The 22206-nt window shown below is 39.8% G+C and overlaps 1 protein-coding gene across 3 annotated transcripts; it reads right to left on the bottom strand.

The window, feature by feature from the left end:
• Nucleotides 1–603: 603 nt before the first annotated feature.
• On the bottom strand, nucleotides 604–21828 carry LOC133519568 (pseudouridylate synthase 7 homolog). 3 transcript variants are annotated; one of them, XM_061853579.1, is made up of 12 exons: nucleotides 21327–21828; nucleotides 20683–20893; nucleotides 19108–19249; nucleotides 15765–15885; nucleotides 14473–14661; nucleotides 11746–11920; nucleotides 9567–9746; nucleotides 7085–7220; nucleotides 6475–6865; nucleotides 4295–4443; nucleotides 1972–2118; nucleotides 604–771 (listed from the first exon to the last, which is right to left on the bottom strand). In XM_061853579.1, the coding sequence occupies exons 1-12, from the start codon at nucleotides 21629–21631 to the stop codon at nucleotides 617–619; spliced, it is 2301 nt and encodes a 766-aa protein (XP_061709563.1). In that variant the 5' UTR covers nucleotides 21632–21828; the 3' UTR covers nucleotides 604–616. The 3 variants fall into 3 exon arrangements, with proteins under 3 accessions (XP_061709563.1, XP_061709562.1, XP_061709564.1); XM_061853578.1 differs by lacking the exons at nucleotides 604–771; nucleotides 1972–2118; nucleotides 4295–4443; ... (4 more) ...; nucleotides 14473–14661; nucleotides 15765–15885 and adding an exon at nucleotides 16431–18441; XM_061853580.1 differs by lacking the exons at nucleotides 604–771; nucleotides 1972–2118; nucleotides 4295–4443; ... (5 more) ...; nucleotides 15765–15885; nucleotides 21327–21828 and adding exons at nucleotides 16431–18441; nucleotides 21044–21313.
• Nucleotides 21829–22206: the final 378 nt, after the last annotated feature.

A 22206-nucleotide genomic window follows, 5' to 3' on the forward strand; every position in this document is an offset into this window, starting at 1 on the left:
AATACTTTGACATTACAATGAAATCAAAATCTAAAATATCGATAAGGACAAAGCCCCAAAAACATATGTACACTTATTGCCTATACATTGGTAGTGTATAATAATTATTTTTGTTCTTTATCCGTATTGATTTATTAGACCACTCCTTTTGAATGGAATTTTTAGTATTTACAAAACAAATAAGTAGCGTTTATTTCGTTTGGTTAACTTCTCCAACAAACAAAATTCAACCCACATTATAATAATTAATATACAACCAAATTCAAAATATTCCTGACAAGGAAGGGTACCCAACTGTCTGACTCCGATTTGATTCATTTTGATATATGTTATAGAGTAGTCTAAAATAACGGACACGTATTTTTTTTAGCTGCCCAAACTCAACCTATTGGGAGAAATTGTCCTCCAAAGTACTAAAAAATGACTAAATCTTCTAACTCCTATAAAAAATTAATGCTCAAGCAACTTGCTAGTTAATGGCTGGTTTGAGTATATGTTTGAAAGCAGCAAAAAATAATGCTACTATAATAATGTGGAGCTAAGTCGAACCGTGTAAGAATTACTTATAACGAGTATAGAATAACTTCGAAATAAAACGCATAATTAATTTGAATATTTATTCTCCCCCTTGCTTCGCCCGTTTGGCGTCACTATCTTCAGAGTCCAACTTTCTCTTCGCACCATTTTCCTTCTCGCCTTCGTTTCCGTTGTCCACTTCCGATTCGTCAGCTTTTTCCTCTGAAGCTTCGTTGCCTTTGGCATCTGTTGTTTCTGAAAGAGACAAAATAACATTGAAGATAATAATAAAAAAAACTCGACTAGACGCTCAGTTCTAGGTTAGATCTTTGTTAAACGAGGTTTATATGATGTCATCTTGAAAATGTTCACCCCAGCTTTGACACATCGAAAACCACTCAAAAGTGTGGTCGTTACCAACGAAAATGTAAAAAATAAGTATTTTACTTTTTTATGATAGTGAAACAAAATCATTAAACTTCGCATGTAGCATTCCATGGCGTTTCAAATAAACGGATTACGCAATTTACACATTACGCATACTTTGCGGACATAAAGTGGTAAGGTGCGTATATTTTACATGTTCATTTTACAGCTGACGGTCTTTCCACCGCGATTCAACCGGCTGACGGTTTTTAAAAATTTAAATCAGCATCTAAACTATCATCTGGCAAAGTATCAGCCGGAGGCGATACGATGACTGACGATATATGGTCCTGGCCCGCGGTCTATGACGTGTTCTTCATTGCTGAAGGTCGTCTACGTCCTGAAACGCTTCTGTCCTGTTGTCAGTTTTCCTCATAGCGGTCGTTATCGGGAGGCCCGTCCGATCCGTCGTTCCGTCGGGGACATTATATCAATATCTAGCCAATGAAAATCGCCTCCGATAGATAGATAGAAGATAGAATATCGGCACACCTCAGTAAAAGATACAGTTCAAATAAAAACAATTGATTAATGATAGACGCAGACAACAGGCGGTCTTATCGCTAAAGAGCGATCTCTTCCAGACAACCTTTGGGTAGCGGAAATAAAACAATAGTGAGAATGTGAGGTGTAATTCGTACTTTTTTTAATACTACGTCGGTGGAAAACAACGGCCCGCCTGATGGTAAGCAGTCCGTAGCCTATGTACGCCTGCAAGTCCAGAGGAGTTACATGCGCGTTGCCGACCCTAACACTCCGCACCCTCGTTGAGCTCTGGCAACCTTACACACCGGCAGGAACACAACACTATGAGTAGGGTCTAGTGTTATTTGGCTGTGGTTTTCTGTAAGGTGGAGGTACTTCCCCAGTTGGGCTCTGCTCTAGATCTGGAATGACATCCGCTGTGCTGTGCCCTACCACACAAAGCGAGATGACATTCACAATGCCCATACCTCTCTTTTGGACGTAGTTTAACGACGGCCGGGTCCAAGTTTAATACTGTAATGAAAGTAGAACTTTATCCAGTACCTGTGGCTTCAGATTTCTTGTGGTAGTTGTTCTGCAGCGCCTGGTTGTCTCCAGAAGTATCGACTTTGAGCAGTTCCCTGAGCGCCATGGTCGCGTAACAACTTGCCGGGAGCGACATGCTGAGAAGGAGGGCTTTGTATTGGCCGTCTGAAAGGAAAAAAGACTGAATAACTACGAAGTATGTGGTATTTCACTAACAGTAACACTGAAGTAACCATCAGTGGACCTTGTCTTTACAATATGGTTAACTTACATATAGCCAGTTACAGTGTGAATATTAGTAATTAAATGTTATTACTCCTTATACATCTCCAAACTTAATGTATTAACCGTGGAGACTATACGTCTCTGTCATATTGTCTAATATACTTGACTTGGTATATACTAGTTATGTATTCTGTAGCATTAGTTTATGAGACTGCTAGTTTAACAGTCCAGACGCGGTTTATTTATTTACTTAGTGTAAATTTTATTTTGACACTTGGAGAGACTTTACACCTCCAAATTTTATTAGTATTAGTACTCTGACCTTTTACATCTCCAGATTTAATGTGTTTTTAACCATAGAGACTATACATCTCTATTGTATTGTAGTAATTATTTATTTTAAGATTATTATAATGTAATGTTTACCCAGGTATTGGCTGTTGTACTTATAAATGTTGTTATGTATTTTTCATGTCACTATATGATGTTACTATAAATGTTGTATTGACTTGTAAAAGAGCCCTTGAGGCCTACTTGCAGAAAAAAAATTTGAATTTTGAATTTGAATTTTGAATGGACGAGGAGGAGTTCGCGCAGAGTGAGTAGTACAGCCAATGAGCAACTGAGGAGGACTCTGGAAGAGGTGATTACGCAGTATCAGTCCACACCCAACACTAGGCCACGATTACCACATTTGCCTGTGAATAGACGCAATCTAGCGCTAATGGGAGCCCTAAACGCTTTACTAGAGCCATATCATATATAGATGGTTGTAAATCTGATGGTTTTAAATCTGAAATAAATATTTTCAATTTCAATATCTGCGGACTAACAAAGATTTATTTATTTAATCTTTATTGCACAAAAGAAAACCTTATAGTACAAAAGGCGGACTTAATGTCATGAGGCATTCTCTACCAGTCGACCGTTAGGCAAAGCAGAAGCAGAGAGAGAGAGATTTAGATGATGATCATGTATTGCGGAGCCATCGCGGCGTGCCGTGTTGCACGAGTCAAGTTCCCGGACGCTGCACGTGCACCCGGGACCGCCGGAGGTGCCTCGGGCGATCGAGCGACGTATCAACTCGTTTAGGACTCTCATTGCAAAGCTGATCTGCTTCAGGGGGGGCAACCACCCCCCCCCCCCCCCACCCCCCAACAGCCCCCGAGTAATGCGCTTTGTGAATCAGGCGTTCGCGGGGACGAGTATTGAGCCCCGCGACTATATTGCCAATCTCACTTAGCGCATTAACTTTCTTAAGCAGAAAATCTATGCATGGGCAAACCGTATTTGCCGCTACAGAAAGCGTGTGGATCGATTCCAGCAGAATCGTCTTTTTTGTCTTTTTGTGACCAAAGGAAGGTATACCGAAAGTGGAAGGAAACCAACCGTCGTGCGTCCGACAGTCACCGGATGCTACTGCCATGACTGATTTCTGGCGTAGCATCTGGTCATCTGGTCTGGTGGTGGTCTGGTCTGGTCCGGTCGGACACACCGAGGGGGGTTGGATGAGTGTCGTCGAGCGTGAGTGCGAGTCCATCGAACCTATGGGGGCGGTCACCATCAGCCCCGATGACGTAAGTTGTGCCATCCGCACGGTCCAGAACTGGAAAAGCCCTGGGTCGGATGGTTTGCACAACTTCTGGCTAAAATGGTTCCGATGCTCGCACTCACGCTTGACAGCAATTTCAACAAGCCCTCGAGCTAGGTTCTCTCCCACCTTCCTTAACAACTGGTGTCACCTTCCTGCTCTATAAGTCCGGTAGTACCACGGAATCTTATAATGTGTTTATATGTATTTTGTATTGTTTTGTGTTTTTATATTTTACTTTTATATTCATATTATAATTAACCTAATCTAAGATTTGAAAGACTAAAAAAAAAAAAAAAAAAAAAAAAAAAAAAAAAAAAAAAAAAAAAAAAAAAAAAAAAAAAAAAAACAGAGACTGAAGAGCGTATGTGGGGCACCCGGGTGGAAAACGTCCGTCTGGGCGTCCCAGATACCGCTAAGAAAATCTAAGATTTTAAATGGATAATAGGAAGTAATAATAATAAATAAATAAAATAACAAATGACATGACAAAAGCCACCAAATGCCACCCTTGACAGTACGTACCTGGAGTCTCCTTCAACGTGACTCCTCTCATCTCATCCATGTCGGACAGGATGAGGTCCTCGGTGGGCGAGTTGTACCGCACGAACGACCACGACATGTCGATGGGGCGGGTCACCAGGCGACGATATGCGCCTGACATGCTGAGACTCCTGACGACCAACATATTCATTGGTAACAATTATATAAACACTCGTTCAAAGGGGAAACGAACTGAAAATAAGTGTGTAGTCGTTTTATTTTGAAATGACCTACGCAGCTTTTACTGAGATTTCTTTTCACACAATAGCTATTAAGGTTATTTCTCTCAAAAATGGAGGGAAAGTCGACTTTCCCGGTTAAACGTGAGACCCGTCCGTGTCAAACGTCCGTCTGCTCGTTTCGGTTTAAAGAATTTATTCTCATAAGTTACATATTCACTTTAATAAGAACCTACAAGCTAGTTATAAGTAAACAAGTAACATGCAGTAGCTAAATTAAATTTTTATACTATACAAATGCAAATACAGTCTATTATCATCAGATATTGCGTAAATTAGATGCAAAAATTGCGGGAATATCGACTTTGCCGGTTAAACGTCAAAGCCCGTCCGTCCCGTCCGTGTCAAACGTCCGTCTGCTCGTTTGCCTCCTCTATCATAAAAAATAGGGCACGAAGTGCGTAGTTTTTTTTTTTTTATACTACGGTGGTGGCAAACAAGCATACGGCCCGCCTGGTGGTAAGCAGTCTCCGTAGTTTATTGTCAATCAAAATTTTAAAAAGTTAAAAACATTTCAGTATCGATTTCAGGACTGCCACGTTACATACAAATTCCAAGATTTGTCGGGTACCAAACTTTAGAAAAAAGTTGAAATGGCCATATCAAATGAAGACCCTACTCATAGTGTTGTTCCTGCCGGTGAGTAAGGTTGCCAGAGCTCAATGAGAGGAGGGAGGGTTGTTAGGGTCGGCAACGCGCATGTAACTCCTCTCGAGTTGCGTACATAGGCTACGGAGACTGCTTACCATCAAGCGGGCCGTATGCTTGTTTGCCATCGACGTAGTATAAAAATAATGAAGGCATAGTGAATAGAATCAGACGTTACTTTGCGAAAATCCATAATAATTAAAACAGAAATATTATTCATTCAGTGCCAACCCGTTATACTTAGGTATTTTACATGCAATAAAAAAAATGCATGCTGTTTTTTATTTCAGACGAGGTAAATGGGTCAGAAATTGTAAGCACGATCGCATTTTCATCGCTTGTCGCACTTACATAATTGTTAGAATGTGACAGGCATAGTGACAAGTGATAAAAATGCGACCGTGCTATAACCGTTGAAAGATCTAAATCTTTTATACGTAAGACACGTAGACATTGCGAGAAAGAAACTTTAGTCTTTTCCTACTCCTCTACTGTTATCTGTCATTTATGCATTCATTAACACGAATATAAGAACATACATAAAAGGTTTCAAGAAAAGTCTATATTGTCTATTCCTCATTTCATCAACAGCACTTGTGATTTTAATCGCTATAACGTTACTGCGATTAATGGCTACCAACCTAACAAAATCAAAACGAATACAGTTTTAAACTAAGTGCATTACAAAATATTCATTTGGTTGCATAGTAAAAACAATCACTTCATAAGTCAGAAACCCGTAATATAGCAACACCCATAGACTACGAAGACCGCTTAGCGTTGCTTGTTAGTCTCCGTAGGCTACGGTGGCCAAAATCGAGAAAAAACTGTCCAAAAATTTAATTTAGCAAGTAGCAAGTACCAGGGCCTCATAAGATACGAGAAAGTGTCGCGGACCGGCCGGCCGCGGCCCGGGGCGGGCCGGGCGCGTCACAAGGTATGCTCGCGCGTCTTGGCTATATACTTTAGCTTTGTTTACCTAAATTAAGATTTATTTTTGTTGACTCGTAGGAAAAGTATTGTATGCAACGTCATATAAGTAGGTCAAAAAATGCTCGTGGCGTATTCCTTTACAATGTTCGACTACGCCTTCGGCTCCGGCTCACATTGTAACTCACGCCACTCGCCTTTTTTGACCCTTCTTATATAACTGTTGCATAAAATACTATTCTGTACATATTGTTGAAATCGGTAGTTAAGGTTGGAAATGTAATAATTCAATCCGAATAAAATATTATCTCGGTATTATTCAACTCAAGAAAAAAGGTAACTCACTTGATTTTATTTTTCAACTCCAAAGTTAGTCCATCCTTCTTCAACAACTCTTCATAAAAGTCGACCATATTCGGGGGATAATCTATAAAATACCCCGGCAGAGGCATTATAATGTCTAATATACTGAACTGCCCGCTATCCACATCTTCTTGCGTTAATATTTTCACTGGGAATTTCACTGGTTCTTTTTGCATTCCTGTTTTATTGTCTTTAGACTCCGTAGTTGAAGCTTGGTCGCCATCTTTGATGTCGCCATCTTGAACGTCAGCGCCATCTTTGATGTCGCCGCCATCTTGGATATCGCCGCCATCTTTGATATCGCCGCCATCTTGTGTTTCGACGCCATCTTGATCGTCGGGGTTTTCTTCGTCGCCGTCTTCGTCTATGTCATCTATTGAAGAAATTTATTTATTTAAGCTTAATTACGCAAAGAAAGAAAACAGTACAAATGGCGAACTATTCAAAGAGAAATTAAATAAATGAATCGGGGATATATGTTGCAATAGAAAGTAAATTACAACGCGGTCTGTTTAGACGAAGTTAATAATGAAGGGGGCTGAATTCTTGTTCACAACCTGCGATTCTTTATCTGTTTTTTTTTTTAACTCACCATCGACTTCGGAGAGAGGCACGAGGTCCCCGGCGGCGGGCTTCAGACCGAAACGCTTGACGCGCTCCGACACGGCGCGGTTCCACACCATGGACTGGTACGAGTGCACGTACAGCAGGCGCGTGTTGCGGGCCAACTGCGGAAATACTGCATTGAGAACTATTTCTGGCAACATTTTTTTATTCAGGTAATTACAAAAAAAAAACTAGGCTCGGTTCACTGCCTTTTCGCCGAAAATTATATTGCCGAATTTCACTTGCCAACCAACTTTTCGCCGAAATTTCATTTGGGCGAAATTCATTTCCCAACTTTACATAATCCAACCTAACCTAACCCAACCTAGTACGCAATTTTCATTTCCCAACTATGGGGTTGGGAAATGAAATGGTTGCGAAATAATTATTTGATAAAAGTTATAATGCCAATTAAAACGTCTGCGAAAAATTTGGTTGGCAAGTGAAATTCGGCATTACAATTTTCGGCGAAAAGGCAGGATACCACTAAGCTCATTTACTAAGTATCGTTAAACCTGTAAGGTTTGTCTCGATACTCCATTCCGTAGCAGATTTTATACAAAAATGAATAATCTTAAAATCATAACAAACTGTTCAATTGTTCATAGTAACTGTACTCAGGTTCAGGTTTATTATCAGCAATTTATAAATTACAAAAAACCGATACCATTGCACTGAGCGGAGATACATTTTGTTTCCTTTTTTTTATACTACGTCGGTGGCAAACAAGCATACGGCCCGCCTGATGGTAAGCAGTATCCGTAGCCTGCAACTCCAGAGGACAACTTCCTTCCCTACCTATTATCCTAATCCTATTCCTTCATTATCCTATTGTTGCTTATCGCTGGCCGAACCGGTCTACATTCGCCCGAGTACAGGATGCTCCAATTATGTACGTACTAGTCATTTAATTGTAATTTCCATGCAACTGTTTCAGCATTTCTCTTTTGAGGTACCTTGAAATATTATTAGAAGAGATCTGTGCCTACCATTCAGTTGGAAGTTTGTTTAGCATGCGATTTGTAACTTGCCTGGTCATTTTCTCTCTTTATTTGGGTAAACAAACAGCCACTACGAGTAATACTTACAAAACTAATTACTATATTATTTATGTGTGGCCCACAGCGCTTACCACTAATTAGTATATCCTTCCTAATTTCTACCATCCTAAATAATAAAGTCTTTTAATTTAGGACAGTGTCATCATATTTAACATCCGAATTTATCTAAATAATTTTTAAAGAAGAAATAAGTTTTTGGCAATTTTTTTTACCACAGACAACTAATATTGTTGATTTTAAAGTAACTATAATAAAAGTTTCGTCTAAAATGAGCGGTTAAGATATATCGGATACGCCACTACATATCCGCGAGTTCAGCTAGGAGACCAACGATGCTCCAACGTTGGCTGTAATTTGGGTTAGTGAATATATCATAGAAAGTTTCTAATATGTGTGTAGATAAAATAGTGTATGTAACTCTACATAATTAGGCATTGAAATACTCGTGTGGTCCTTTTAAGAAACTCACTTCGTTAGTTTTTTAAACCCACACTCATATTTTAATGCCTCTCATTATGTAGCAGTCATAGAAACTACTGTAATTATACTCTATATCTTTTTTTATGATACAGGAGGCAAACGAGCAGACGGAACACCTGATGGTAAGCGAACACCAGAGGGGTTGTAAATGCGTTGCCGGCATTTTAGATAGGAGTATGCTGTTTTCTTGAAGGTTTGAAGGTCGTATCTTTAGGTATTTAAATAAAAGTAAACAAAATCTACTCTCAAACTAGTTGAGGGTAGATGAAAACATTACATGATCAAATAATGTAGGTTAAAGTCAGATCGTTCAGGGACAGATCCAGGCGGTTTTGTATTTGGTCGGTTAACCAATAAATGTTACAACTACCCGAAAATGTACAAATTGTTTGTTTACTTTTTTTTATTTTATTCAGAAACAAATAGTTATTCAATAACATTAATCAGTAGATTAAGCAGCAGTTAATTGATCTATAGTTTCCTTAATTTACATATCAAAATATGAAGCTAATGCATTTTTTTTTATTTCCGTAAAATATTGGGCCCCAAACGAAGACCGGATGGAAGTTGGACAGTCCTTAAGAACCGTGAGATTGAGGACCTAGGGGCTGAACCTAACATCATGGGAGAAAGTAAAGCCCACAGACTCCGTCGGTTGGGCCACCTTGAGAGAATGGACGAAGATCGGAACGTAAAAAGAGCGTACCTGGGTCGCCAAGCAGGAGGACGTCCTATCGGACGCCCTAGGTATAGCTGGAGCGACATGGTGGAGGCGGAGCTGCGCGAGCTTCGAGTCGACAATTGGCGAGAGGTCGCACAGGACCGAGAAAAGTGGCGCTGTCTCGTGTCGGAGGCCAAGTCTCATTTTGGGTCGCCGAGCCAACGGAGTAGTAGTAGTACCTAAAGGCACAAAGTATAGCGAGGTACCTTATTGAGAGCTCCCCACAAGTCTTTCGGCTGGCCGGCCAGCGCGCGCAGCACGCGCAGCTCGAGGCTGGGCGGGGCCCGGAGCCCGGCCGCCAGCGCGGCGGCGGCGCCCCGCGCGCGGTACTGCTCCAGCGCGAGCTGCAGCGGCCCGGGCCGCGGCCGGAGTATGCCGTTTATCGCCTAAAATATATAATAAATAAATAAATATCTTTATTCAGTAACAAAGGACAATATTTGCTTACGTTTTTGTTTACATACATATATGTAAATGGCAATCACACTGTATAATAAGTTAACGTCTTGTATAGCTGGTCTTCCAATAAATCAGTTCCAAAAAACACTCCATAAATGGCTAAGCAAAAAAAAATTTCAAAAAAAAACCGAATTTCTTACATGTTTTTTTCTTATTTATATACTACGTCGATGGCAAACAAGCATACGGCCTGCCTGATGGTAAGCAGTATCCGTAGCCTATGTACGCCTGCAACTCCAGAGGAGTTACATGCGCGTTGCCGACCCTCCCACCCTCGTTGAGCTCTGGCAACCTTACTCACCGGCAGGAACACAACACTATGAGTAGGGTCTAGTGTTATTTGGCTGCGATTTTCTGTAAGGTGGAAGTAATTCCCCAGTTGGGCTCTGCTCTAGATCTGGAATGACATCCGCTGTGCTGTGCCCTACCACACAGAGCGAGATGACATTCACAATGCCCATACCTCTCTTGTGGACGTAGTTTAAGAACATACCCCGGTCCAAAATGTGAAGCCAATGAGTGTTAACTGGACATGGACAAAACAATGTGTACAGTAAATAAATACGAGTACCTATTAGTAGTACTAGGCAATGTTATAAAAGTAAATAATAAGTATTGCGTTTGTATTGTAAATAGATAATATATAATAATAAATAAATAAATATAATAGGACATTATTACACAAATTGACTAAGTCCCACAGTTAGCTCAATAAGGCTTGTGTTGAGGGTACTTAGACAACGATATATATAATATATAAATATTTATAAATACTTAAATACATAGAAAACACCCATGACTCAGGAACAAATATCCATGCTCATCACACGAATAAATGCCCTTACCAGGATTTGAACCCGGAACCATCAGCTTCGTAAGCAGGGTCACTACCCACTAGGCCAAACCGGTCGTCATAATAATGTTATAATAGTTTAGTTTTATGTAAATATGTAATTAAACTTTTGCATGCCTAAATTAAGGTACAAACATTATTGATACTGAATAACTTTGTAATCCACCAGCTACACATAATGTTTGACAAAATAAATGATTTACTTTACTTTGCTTACTTACCGAAATAGATATCATCCACTTAATAAAAAGTGACCGGGTCCACCGGTGACCGAAGCGGGAATCGAACCCGTATGTTCTATATAGGAACGAGGAGTTTAGAGACTTGACTTTTGAAAGCAAACCAAAAATTAAATACAGAAATACTGTTTAGTTACAGTTTTTGAGTTACAAATATGGAGCTTTGAATAGTGTGGTTTGTGATAGTAACATTCCCGAACAGTGGCGTGAATAGAGTATTTAAATAAAATAAATAAATATTATAGAACATTAATTACACAAATTGACTAAGTCCCACAGTAAGCTCAATAAGGCTTGTGTTGAGGGTACTTAGACAACGATATATATAAATATTTATAAATACTTAAATACATAGAAAACACCCATGACCCAGGAACAAATATCCATGCTCATCACACGAATAAATGCCCTTACCAGGATTTGAACCCGGGACCATCGGCTTCATAGGCAGGGTCGTGGATAGTGATCCACGAGGCCAGACCGGTCGTCAGTCAGTCAGTATTTGTGTTGTTGTACATGAATGCAATGTCTGACGGACCCTCAACTATGAAGTATGTGGAGCTCTCGCCTCCAAAGGAGGGGAGAATCGAAAACGCTGCGACCCTCCCCGGCCCTTAGCCTTCTACCCATGACGATGGGCCCTGCTTCCTACCCATACCTTTAAAACACATTTTTTTAATATCATATCTAAAGGGGAAAGAGGTAGGCTTGACGGCTACTAAAAGATAATGACATCAACTACTACGGAGCATAATGGGCACCTTCACGCCTGGGATGACACAGGGTGAAATGTTTTTGGTTTTAATGATTTTTTTTGTATTATTTTTTACTCACCTCCTGAAACGCCCCCTTGAGCATACTCTTCCCGATCTCGTAAGTGGGCGTGTCGGCCCTCGTGCCGAACCGCTGCAAGCCGTAGTAGTTAATGAACCCGTTATCCTTCAGTAGCTGGCAGGCTTTTTCCACTGAGTCTTCGGGGGCGGTCACGTTGCGGAGGGCTATGCGGAATCTGCAAAGAAAAAGTTTTTTGGAACGAGGTTCCTTCATCGGACGGCTGGCGGACGCCGCTTAGAAACAGGTGGTAATGGCGACGATCCGGGTTCGATCCCCGGACACGTATGCACGTGTGTGAACGTTTTCTATTTTTTTTTTCACTTAAATTTAATATTTTGATTAGCTTTTCGTTCGACAGTTTCAGGTTGTCCAAAAATGTTTTCTTATGTTTAGTTATCCTCCCTGCCTGTAAGTCGTATTTCTAAACTGATTTGTGAAATATTGTAAGCATATTCGATAGTTATTATTTTGTCAATAATTTTTTTGTATTTGCTAATGAATAATATAATACGTTTATCAATAATAGTATACTTCGTTCCAACCGAGTGTTCCACGACACTTACGTATTTATAATTTACTAAAAAGTTTTTATTTAAGTAAAATAAAACGAATGAATACAAGAAAGTTACCCCATAACTTGTCTAACTAGGAGAGGGCACGGTCTGGGAAACTCACTTTGGGACGAGACTCCGTATAATAGTAGTCCTCCACTAGGGTGTTCAACCCTTAAAATAATAGTGCCGAATGGCCAGTTACTTCGGAGAAATAAACCTTTAAAATTTCAAATGTAGCTTATATACTAGTAATTTTTAGAGATGTGCCGACTACGGTTTTGGCCGACTAGCCGACTAGCCGACTAGTCGGCAGTCAGGTGGCCGACTAGTCGGCCGACTAGTCGGCGTAGCCGACTATGGTCTTCGCCTAAGTTCGGGCGTAATCGGGAACGTTCGGGTCGCCTGATTCGCTGCCGCACGTGCCGCGTTTTCATGTTTTGACTGGTTTTGTTTACCTTTCCGATTCACTTGTTGCTCCGGTGTGTTATTATTAGAAAAACATACAAAACGAATCGTAATTGTTGTTTAAAAGTTTAAATAAACAAGTAGTGATCTTTATAAACATTATGTCTAAAAGAAAATCACGCGTGTGGACATTTTTTGACGATGTTGAAGGTGATTCAAGTAAAGTAATCAATGCCAAGTACTTATTTCGTGAGGTGGACTGGTACCAATCGGCAAACACTTCGAGTATGGTGGTTTTTTATTTTATTTCCTTATTTTTTTGGAAGATCTAGGCAGCCGACTATTCGGCTCATTTTGCCGACTAGTCGCCGACTAGTCGCCGACTATAAATGTAGCCGGATAGTCGGCTTTCCCGACTAGTCGGCGACTAGTCGGCACATCTCTAGTAATTTTATTACCGGCGACAGCGTCTCATGGTGTGGTCGGTTACGTACCTGTTTGCCGCGTGTACGCTCGAGGTTCGAGTCTCGCTCTCGAGCTCGACTATATTTTTTTTTCTTTTTGAATTAATTATTTTTAAAATTCAATCAGAATACAATAATTGGAAAAGTAGAGTAGTTAATATAAATAAAAAAATAATTTTACATTTAACAATATTGTATTCTTATTAAATCTATTTGATATTAAAAATAATTAATTGAACAAGAAAAAAAAATAGTCGAGAGTGAGACTCGAACCTCAAGCGTCCACGCGAATAACAGGTACATAACCGACTACACTATGAAGACGCTGGCGCGGTGATAAAATTACTAGTATATAAGCTACATGTGAAATTTTAAGGGTTTATTTCTCCGAAGTAACTGGCCATTCGGCACTTTTATTTTAAGGGTTGAACACCTTAGTGGAGGACTACTATTATACGGAGTCTGGTCCCAAAGTGAGTTTCCCAGACCGTGCCCTCTCCTTGTAAGTATGTAGATCTTTATTCAGAATCATGACTTATCTTTCGAGCGTATTAGACGAGAAAATTAAACTGTCCCAAAATGTCCATATGCAATTTTCATTTTTTCCATTCATAAAAGTTTATGAAAAATGGCAACAGAATCGAAATAAAAATGGTTGTGTGTAAAGTCGGTTTACTGACGATAGTTGAACGTGACAACGTCATAAGAAAATACTGATGGAATGGTTTCATTTTTCAAAAGTAAATTTTAATTTTATTTGTTTGATAGATATTTTGTATGGATATAGAGGAGGTAAATGGAAATCATAATTGAATTGATCAAGTTACATTTATTTGTATGCATAAATACAATTGCTGCCGAACGCGGAGGCCGATTGTGCCTCTTTGTCGCTCGTTGCGCGCTCTCGCTTGCACTTCAAGCCTTAAATGGAACGCCTCAGAGCGAGGTAACGCCGCATGAGTCATGTTTTTTCGTGCGTGCAGCCGGCTCCATCGAATTATAAGACGTTGTCACGTCAAAATCACAAATATTAGCAATGCAGTTAACGACTTTAAATAAATTATTGCCTTAATTTAAATTGCTCAAGTGTAATAATGCTAAGAAACCGAAGTTTGGTTTGACATTATTACATTTTTAAGCTTAGCCACGGAAAACATAATGTTCCGTACAAAGGTTAATATACCGTGTAGATCGCTCAGATTTCTGATAATCGGAAAGAAAAATTGACGACCGAAGACTGTGTCGCTAAAGTTGGATCACCGGGAAAATCGCCGACGGCCAAGAATGGTCGGTGTACAACTCACCGGTTCCCCTTGAGCATCCCCAACTTCAGGTGCGTGTCGCTGAAGGTGTAGTTGCCGATGTGGACGTCGCGCAGGTCCCGCGCGGCGACGGCCAGGCGGCGCGGGTCCAGGCGGCGCGCCGAGAACCACTGCGAGGTCTTGGCGCGCCGGTCCTTGGTGCCCGCGTAGCCCAGGCACGACGGCCGGAGACTGCTCACAAAACATATTACTAACGGCTGATACGTGTAAAATACTATCTGAGCACTATGATTATATAGGGAGATACTATTTCATTGTTTTTTTTATATTGTTGTGTGTTGACGATTCTTATTGGGAGATATTATTTGTTCTTTTATTAATTTATCGTTTTTATTTTTATTGTTCTCGTATTTTCGTAAGTTTTGACATTGTAAATTTATATTTTGGATTTTGTAAGTATTTACCTACTTACTGTTATTCTAATTGTATTGACAATCCTTATTGGAGCTATAATTTTATTTCATTAGTACTGTTATTATTTTCATTTTTATTTTATTTTGACGATCATGATAGAATTTCTTATATTTTTGACATCAATGCAAATTTATTATGTAATTGTCTTTCATGAAATAAATCATCTAATCTAATCTATGACCTCAAGGATTTCCAAGAGATGTTCAAGCGCAACAACACAAGAGCAAACACAACGCAGAGCAGAGCAGAGGAGGGCAGAGCTCAACGAGGGGTGGGAGGGGGTTAGGGTCGGCAACGCGCATGTAACTCCTCTGGAGTTGCAGGCGTACATAGACTACGGATACTGCTTATATAGCTCCCAGATGTGGTTTCAGCACAAAATGTGAACCAGTTTCAAAATAAATTAGACTACTACTCGTTCATGATAACTATCTTTATGAATATTGGATACAGGTCATATCAGTTGTCAAACTGCCTGCCTGCTTATTAAAAAATAAATAAATAATAAATAAAAAATCGAATCATTGACAGCGCACTTCACTCCGTCAATAACGCCTAGGTTCTTAGCTACTCTAGAGAGATTTAGAAACATTATTTATAGCTGACAGCTGGACAGTTTTGCAACAGTTCTGCCTATGGAGATTCTATTCCTTGCCTCGACCTTCCATAATGTACTTATTATGTTTAAAATCATACCAAAGTAAAAAAAAAAAAAAAAATATTTTGGCGGAATTGACTTTTTGTATAAGATTTTTTCCTTCTTATGACCTTAGGAATACGTGGTTATTTTTTCCGTTTCCCCGCGGGCCCATGTATAGTTAAGATTTTTCCCCTAAGTTTGACTTATTACTTCGACTTACTTCATACGCAGTCGTTCTGCGAGGCGCTGTGCCGCATCCATAGTATCGCAGTTTTCTTTGTGGAGAATGAAGTGCACGTGTTCACCGCCCCACACCCACTTTACACGGTTGTCTATGCGCACTGAAACAGAAATAATATATAATCATCATCAACCATAATTCTAAAATGTGTGGGAAAGGTCTCGGAACTTTTGGGAACAATAGAGAGCGTGAATACTTAAGAAGACCTACGGCGAACATCGAAATTTGAAATCTCGCTATCTGCCGCTCTAATAAGTCTAATAGCTTGCATTGTTGGGCGATGAAGACGCATATACACGAACGAAAGAAGAGGTTCACGTTAAGGCTCTGTAGGAGGTTGATACCTATTAATTGGCGAGAAATGTGGATACAACTTTAAGTTTATGATTTATTAGATTGAAGTAACAAGATGGCTGACGCTCCACTGCAAGGAAATGAACGTTAACTGTAGACCAGCAACTGTTTGTGGAACCTATGGGATACCTCTCAAAGGAAATATGGACACAACACACACACGAATACATTAACATAATAGATAGATCGTTTTATTCGAACATCCACGGAACTACATTTCATTTCGCATTGAACTAGTCCATCACATCATATCAAAAACTTGGCAAAACTGGCATGATGACAGCTTACCTTTTACACGTTGTCCAATAATTGTGCCTGTTCCGATCCATGGCTCTAAAATCAATATGGCTGTATAAGACCCCCACCAAAATTAAAGCCATTTTAAGGTGGAGGTTGTCTTGGTTACTTGTTAGAAGTTATAATTGAGAGAATGGGATACCCTCTCTTGGTATTCCCTCTCTTTTTTTTTGTCTTTCTATTGATGTTGCCTGCGTATTGTCTCCGCTTTCTGAGTGATGTCTAATAAAGTCTTCTCTTTCACTTTCCAAATGTTCTCCAAATTCTACATCTTTTTCTAAAATCGAGTCAGTCCTATCCAAAGTTTGGGATTGTTGGTTGGTTATAGCACTGTCCATACGTTTATGCATATTCTGCAAAACATTTTGAGGCGGAAGTTCAGAATACTTTCCTCTAGAACCTTGAAACTTTATATATACGGAACCTAACATAAAGCCAAGGCGACGTCCGTGCTCTAAAATTTTTTTCACCAATATCTCTGGTACATAAACAACAGCAAAAGTATCGGTCTCCTGTTTTTCAATCCTATGCAGTTTCCAACGATCGACCTCTGCCCAAGCATTCTGATACCTCAATGTTTTTGCTACCAAACTAAAGTCATCCCAAATACCAGGTAAAACTATACCACAGCGTACCATTGGTTCAACCTGTCTTTGGCTCTTTACAATTATTTTATTTCCTGAAGAAATGTTTATGGTCGAGGTGGTATGTTTAAGCCATGATAGCGTGGTTTCATCTTCACACCAAAGACGTAAAGCACCGTTGGAATAGATCGGCTTTCCTCTAAATATTGGGCCAGGACTGGCATTTGGTTGCCTGGCTTCTTCCATTAGTCTCGTTTGTATTTTTTGCTGAAATTCTTCAGAAAGCTGAGGACTAAAGTGTCCATTTAATGTTGTGATGGAAACTATCAGACCCAACTTTATAGCTTCTTCATACGTTATATTTCCTGTCGTTTCTGTTTTCTGTCTCTTAGCCTCAACATTATTATCAATGTTATCTCTTTTATGCGACACTGTCTCTTGTTTCCTTTTTTTGGCACTGAGTTTGTTCCTCTTAGGATCAGCAGGAGATATGACCTCCTCAGTGGTTCTTTTTCGTGATATATTCGGGTTTTCTTCATTTTTATTAGGAGTATTGTATGGAACTGAATTTGTGTTTTTAGAAGCATCTGGTAGGCAGGTATATAGTGGTATTGTGTTCATCTCTATTGCTTGTCTTGCTTGTTCTCTAGCCTTTCGACGCTGTTTTCTATTTTTCTTTTTCTTTTTTTCATTAATTATAGGTTCAGACACTCGTTTTATTGTTTTATTTCCGGGATTCTGAATAGTCCAATTAGCGTCGAATTGTACGGATATCGCGTCTTGTTCTGTCTGCTCTGATACATCAGATACTGCTGGTGAATCGTTACTATCTTCTATGATTATAGAGTGAGCATGACACTCAGTATCAGTAGGCAAAGCCTCTGATTCATCAAGATTACTATCACTCAGTGAATGACCCGGAGCGCCTGAGTTAGTTTTCCAAGCTGGTCCAGCAACTCTTCCATCAAGCTGGGTACGGCTTAGACCCTGCGCCGAGCTTGGATAAGCCACTGGTCCAACAACACTTCCACTAGATTGGCTATGGCTTAGCGCCATTCTTTCATCATTTGTAAAGACAGAGGTTAGTGTAGAAACACTGCCTCGTCGTGTAAACAGAGAAGGCATTGTGGGAACACCACCAACACTTTGAAAATTATGCGAGAGCATAGTAGAACTGTCCCGTTGAGTAAAATCGTAGGGTATTGTAGTGAAAAAACCACTGTGGGAAAGACGGGATCTTGCCAGAGCATTTTCATGATTGTATGGCACTGTCGAAACAGCACCAATACACATACTATTAGCTAGCCTGGCGGCTCTGTCATAGCTGTGTGTGGAAACACCACTAAAATCTCTATTCTGGTCTCTCATGATATCCTGTGTTGAAACTCGTGCGAAGGGGTTTATGTCAGTAGGTAACCAACCTGAAAACGAGTGATGTTGTTCAACATACAGTCTGAGAGTCGGTAAGAAAACAATTATAGTTCACAAAAATATATTGACTAGTATTTAAAATATGATATTGAAGGATTTGTCAGCAAGGGCTTAGCCAGCCAGTGAACTAGGGGGGGGGGAGCAAGTTGATATCGCCTGAGGCCACAGACGGGCATACATTGTATGTAAAATTTGAGCTCTTGGGGGGAGGTGGCTGCCCCCCCCCCCCCCCCCCCAGAGCTCAAATTTTACCTGCCTGTACCTGCCTACACCCATGTTTGTCAGCATTTCACAAACTGTATGTTCTGTTGCTGTTTTTATGTGCATTTTTACGGGAAGTTATCCACACTCCTTTTTTGTCAGAAAATTGTATGTTATTTATACTCGGAATCAAAAGTAGAAAAAGAAAAAGTAGAGGAATGAAAAAAAACTTCAAACGATTTTCTCGCGTGGTGACAACAAATTTCGTAAAATGGCCTGTAACAAAGTGTTATTCAATTATATTATTATATTATATTATATCATACTATAGGCACATTTTTAACAAATTGACCAAGTGCCATGGTAAGCTCAAGAAGGCTTGTGTACCCACAACTCAGAAAACAATATATATAATATACAAAACATAAAACATCCACAACAACAACAAAGCTTACCTCCTTTTCTGTATCTTTCGAACCGTACAAGCTTCTTGTCACCTTCTCCGATGGTGCTGCCGACAATACTGTTCCCGAAGGCCTTTTTCACCGCATCATGGATTTTGGTCCGCTGCTCTTTGGACATGCCTGTTACGTCTATCTGTTGATAAATGTTTGACGTTTTAGTAAACAGGCAGACAAGTATTTAATTTATAACAATTTGATGAGGATTTTTTTGATAATTATTGATAGTATATAGTATTTGATAGTAAAAAGCTACTTATAAGTTACGAAATAAATATTTTTCATTTTTTTCATTTTTCAATTTTACAACATGAATGCAGTATAACTGGATCAGACATGAGTGGCGGGAGAGATGACCGAACGGGATAGTCTTATGTATCTTTTTGGAAGATCAGCATTATGCTGAGGCGAGCCCATTTCGTGGTAAACAAATTTCAATATGTTTAAATCTTATTTTTTTGTAATATATATATTTCTGTATGTAATTTAACACTTTCGACACCGCGTACCTGACACTCGGGCACTCGTAAACTTTACTCAGATGCCGGCGTACCCGGTAGTCGGGCACGAGCTATAAACCTACACGCGACGCCAAAGTACCCGACAGGCGGGCAAGCATTGCATCTTCGCTACCTCAGGGCTGCCACTGCCACTAACAGAAAAAGTCTTCTGATTATTATGTACTTGTGTGGTCGAAAAATTGGTACAGTTGATTATTATATTTTATTACTTCACTTTGTATTTTTATTTACTTAACCTAATGCGATTACAAAATAAAAATTCTTATTAGTTGGTTACGTTAAATTGCATACACGGTAATGTATCAATAGGAGATACGGATAAACAGATGAGACAGCAGATTTAATTTTATTCACGAAGTATACGAAAGTTACTTGGCACAGCCCTGAACGTCCGCCGCTTGCCCGACTAGCGGGTTCGCGGCGTGCGGCATTGAGTTGCACGTCGTCGTTGCTCGACTAGCGAGTACTGTCGGTTTCTGGGGTATTGTTCGAAATTTTGCCTGGTTGCGAAAGTGTAAAGTTTTACCACGAAATAAATGATTTATGATTAAGATTTTAGTTTAGACTAGCAAAAAAAATTTACAATAAACTATGCCATTCAGTTTTCTTAAATGTATTTAACCATACCCTGAAGTTAAAGGAGTAAAAATAAGCTTTTGGCAAAAATTTTATTTAGTACAACCTTTTATTCAACTAATTCTCATTGAGACAATTCTAAAAACCCCAAACACAATTAGGTTGCCTTGTTTTATCACAGAGTTCCTATGGCTACCTACTGTCTCCATCATCAGATCAGCTCTATGTCATAATAATATTGCATTGTCATATGTTTCATAGAAGCATGCAAAATTTCAGCATTCATCGGAAACCTGGAAGTAGATGAAATTTAATTTGCAAGATTTGATTACAGACCAACAGACAGTGGGACAGGTGAAACTAAATAAAAGCTTTTAAAAAAGGCACAAATATCCAGGGAAGAAAATGAGGACTATGTTACGGAGACATGGTCGTCCACTATCCTCTTAAGCTAAAACAAACTAATACCTACTTCAACCTTCTCACTACTAGCTTCCGACATGGCCAGTTTATTGATCCGGTCCCACTCATCCATCGGCAGGATCTCCACATTATACTTGTTCAACAGCAGATCCTCGTCCTGCTCAATATCTTTGTCTACGGGGGGTTGCGGAGGTTTGGTGTTGGTGAGCTTAGCTATTTCACCATTGAGGTTGATCTCCGACACTTGGAAGTCGGAGTATCTGGAAGGGTTTTGGAAGTTTGGTAAGCATTTTTGCATACATTTAAGTAAGCTCTACTTATTTACTACCCAATATTCCCGATTTAACTGTTATTCTAGTACAAAAACAAACACATCGGATTGTAGCTAATTTTAGATAGTAAGTAATCACCAGAATTGAAAGATACAGGTTTTTTCATGGTACTGGGTACACTCGTAGCGCGTAGCTCACGCTGCACTGAATAAGTGAGTATAATAAATTACAACTAGTGACATTTACATGCATTCACATTCAAATTCACATTGAAACAAAATCAACCGCATGGAAACACATGAAGGGGCTAAATGAGAGAGTAACACATCTCACACTAAAGATTTTCACTTATAACCCCACGAATGCCTATCACAAACATGTTTTTTACCAAAATTAAAACAGATATTAATGTTGGTATTACCTGGACTTGATCACACCTAAAAATCCCTCATGGTCGTTGATATACTCAGTAACACCAATCTCCTCCTCCGACAGTCTCTTCCCAGGCATATCTCGCGGCGTTTTTCCATAGTTCTGAAACGGTTGAGGCGGTCCGCGTCCGCCATAATCATTCTGACGGCCTCCACGAAAACCCCTGTTATTTCCAAAATTATGCCCCCTGTAGTTCTTGTTGACCCCTCCCCTGGAGCCTCGGTCTCTGCCTCCGAAGCCCCCACGACCTCGACCGCCCCATGGCTTCCTATTACCCCAATTTCCACTACTCATGTTTAGTTATAAGTTTACCCACAGTTACGCTCGAATTTACTTAAAATAAAGAAATGAAACTAGTTAGATTAACCGTATTTTAACTAGATGCATTAGTAAAATCTTAAATCTACGTGGTTTTAATGCTTTTTGGCTAAAAAAATAGCGCGTCGAATTATAATTGCCGATCTGCAAATCACAACACGCTATAACCTACAACTCTAGAGTCCGGTTAATGCACAGCCAAATAATGTACATCCCAATAATTGGCGACCACTTTTTTGGACGCCAATTATCGGGCTGTACATTATTGCCCTGTACAAACAGTGGCTTCGTATTATTGGCCCGGACCGAGCTTGTACAGCCTGATAACGCTCAACCCAATAATACACGACCCTATAATGCGAATCCATTTAGTGGACGCCGAATATTGGTCGCACATTATTGGCCCGTACCGAGAATGCTCGACCCGGGATTGCTCATCCCAAGAATGTACAGCCCAATAATTGGCGTCCACTTTTCGCTACAAACCACAGATTATAAATATTTGACACATAGAGTGATATTCTAGGGATGGGGCGACGATTTTTAAGTTT

The sequence above is a fragment of the Cydia pomonella genome, chromosome 7 (assembly GCF_033807575.1).
Source record: "Cydia pomonella isolate Wapato2018A chromosome 7, ilCydPomo1, whole genome shotgun sequence".
Taxonomy (NCBI): Eukaryota; Metazoa; Arthropoda; class Insecta; order Lepidoptera; family Tortricidae; genus Cydia; species Cydia pomonella.

What these genes read in the sequence shown, in the direction of transcription:
- LOC133519568 (XM_061853578.1), bottom strand. Translation starts at nt 21,631, where the DNA reads ATGAGTAGTGGAAATTGGGGTAATAGGAAGCCATGGGGCGGTCGAGGT. An exon ending in TTAGGTGTGATCAAGTCCAG is followed by an intron (nt 20,894 to 21,326) that starts GTAATACCAACA and finishes AAACCCTTCCAG; the next exon opens with ATACTCCGACTTCCAAGTGT. An exon ending in CGAAAGATACAGAAAAGGAG is followed by an intron (nt 18,442 to 19,107) that starts GTAAGCTTTGTT and finishes ACTCGTTTTCAG; the next exon opens with GTTGGTTACCTACTGACATA.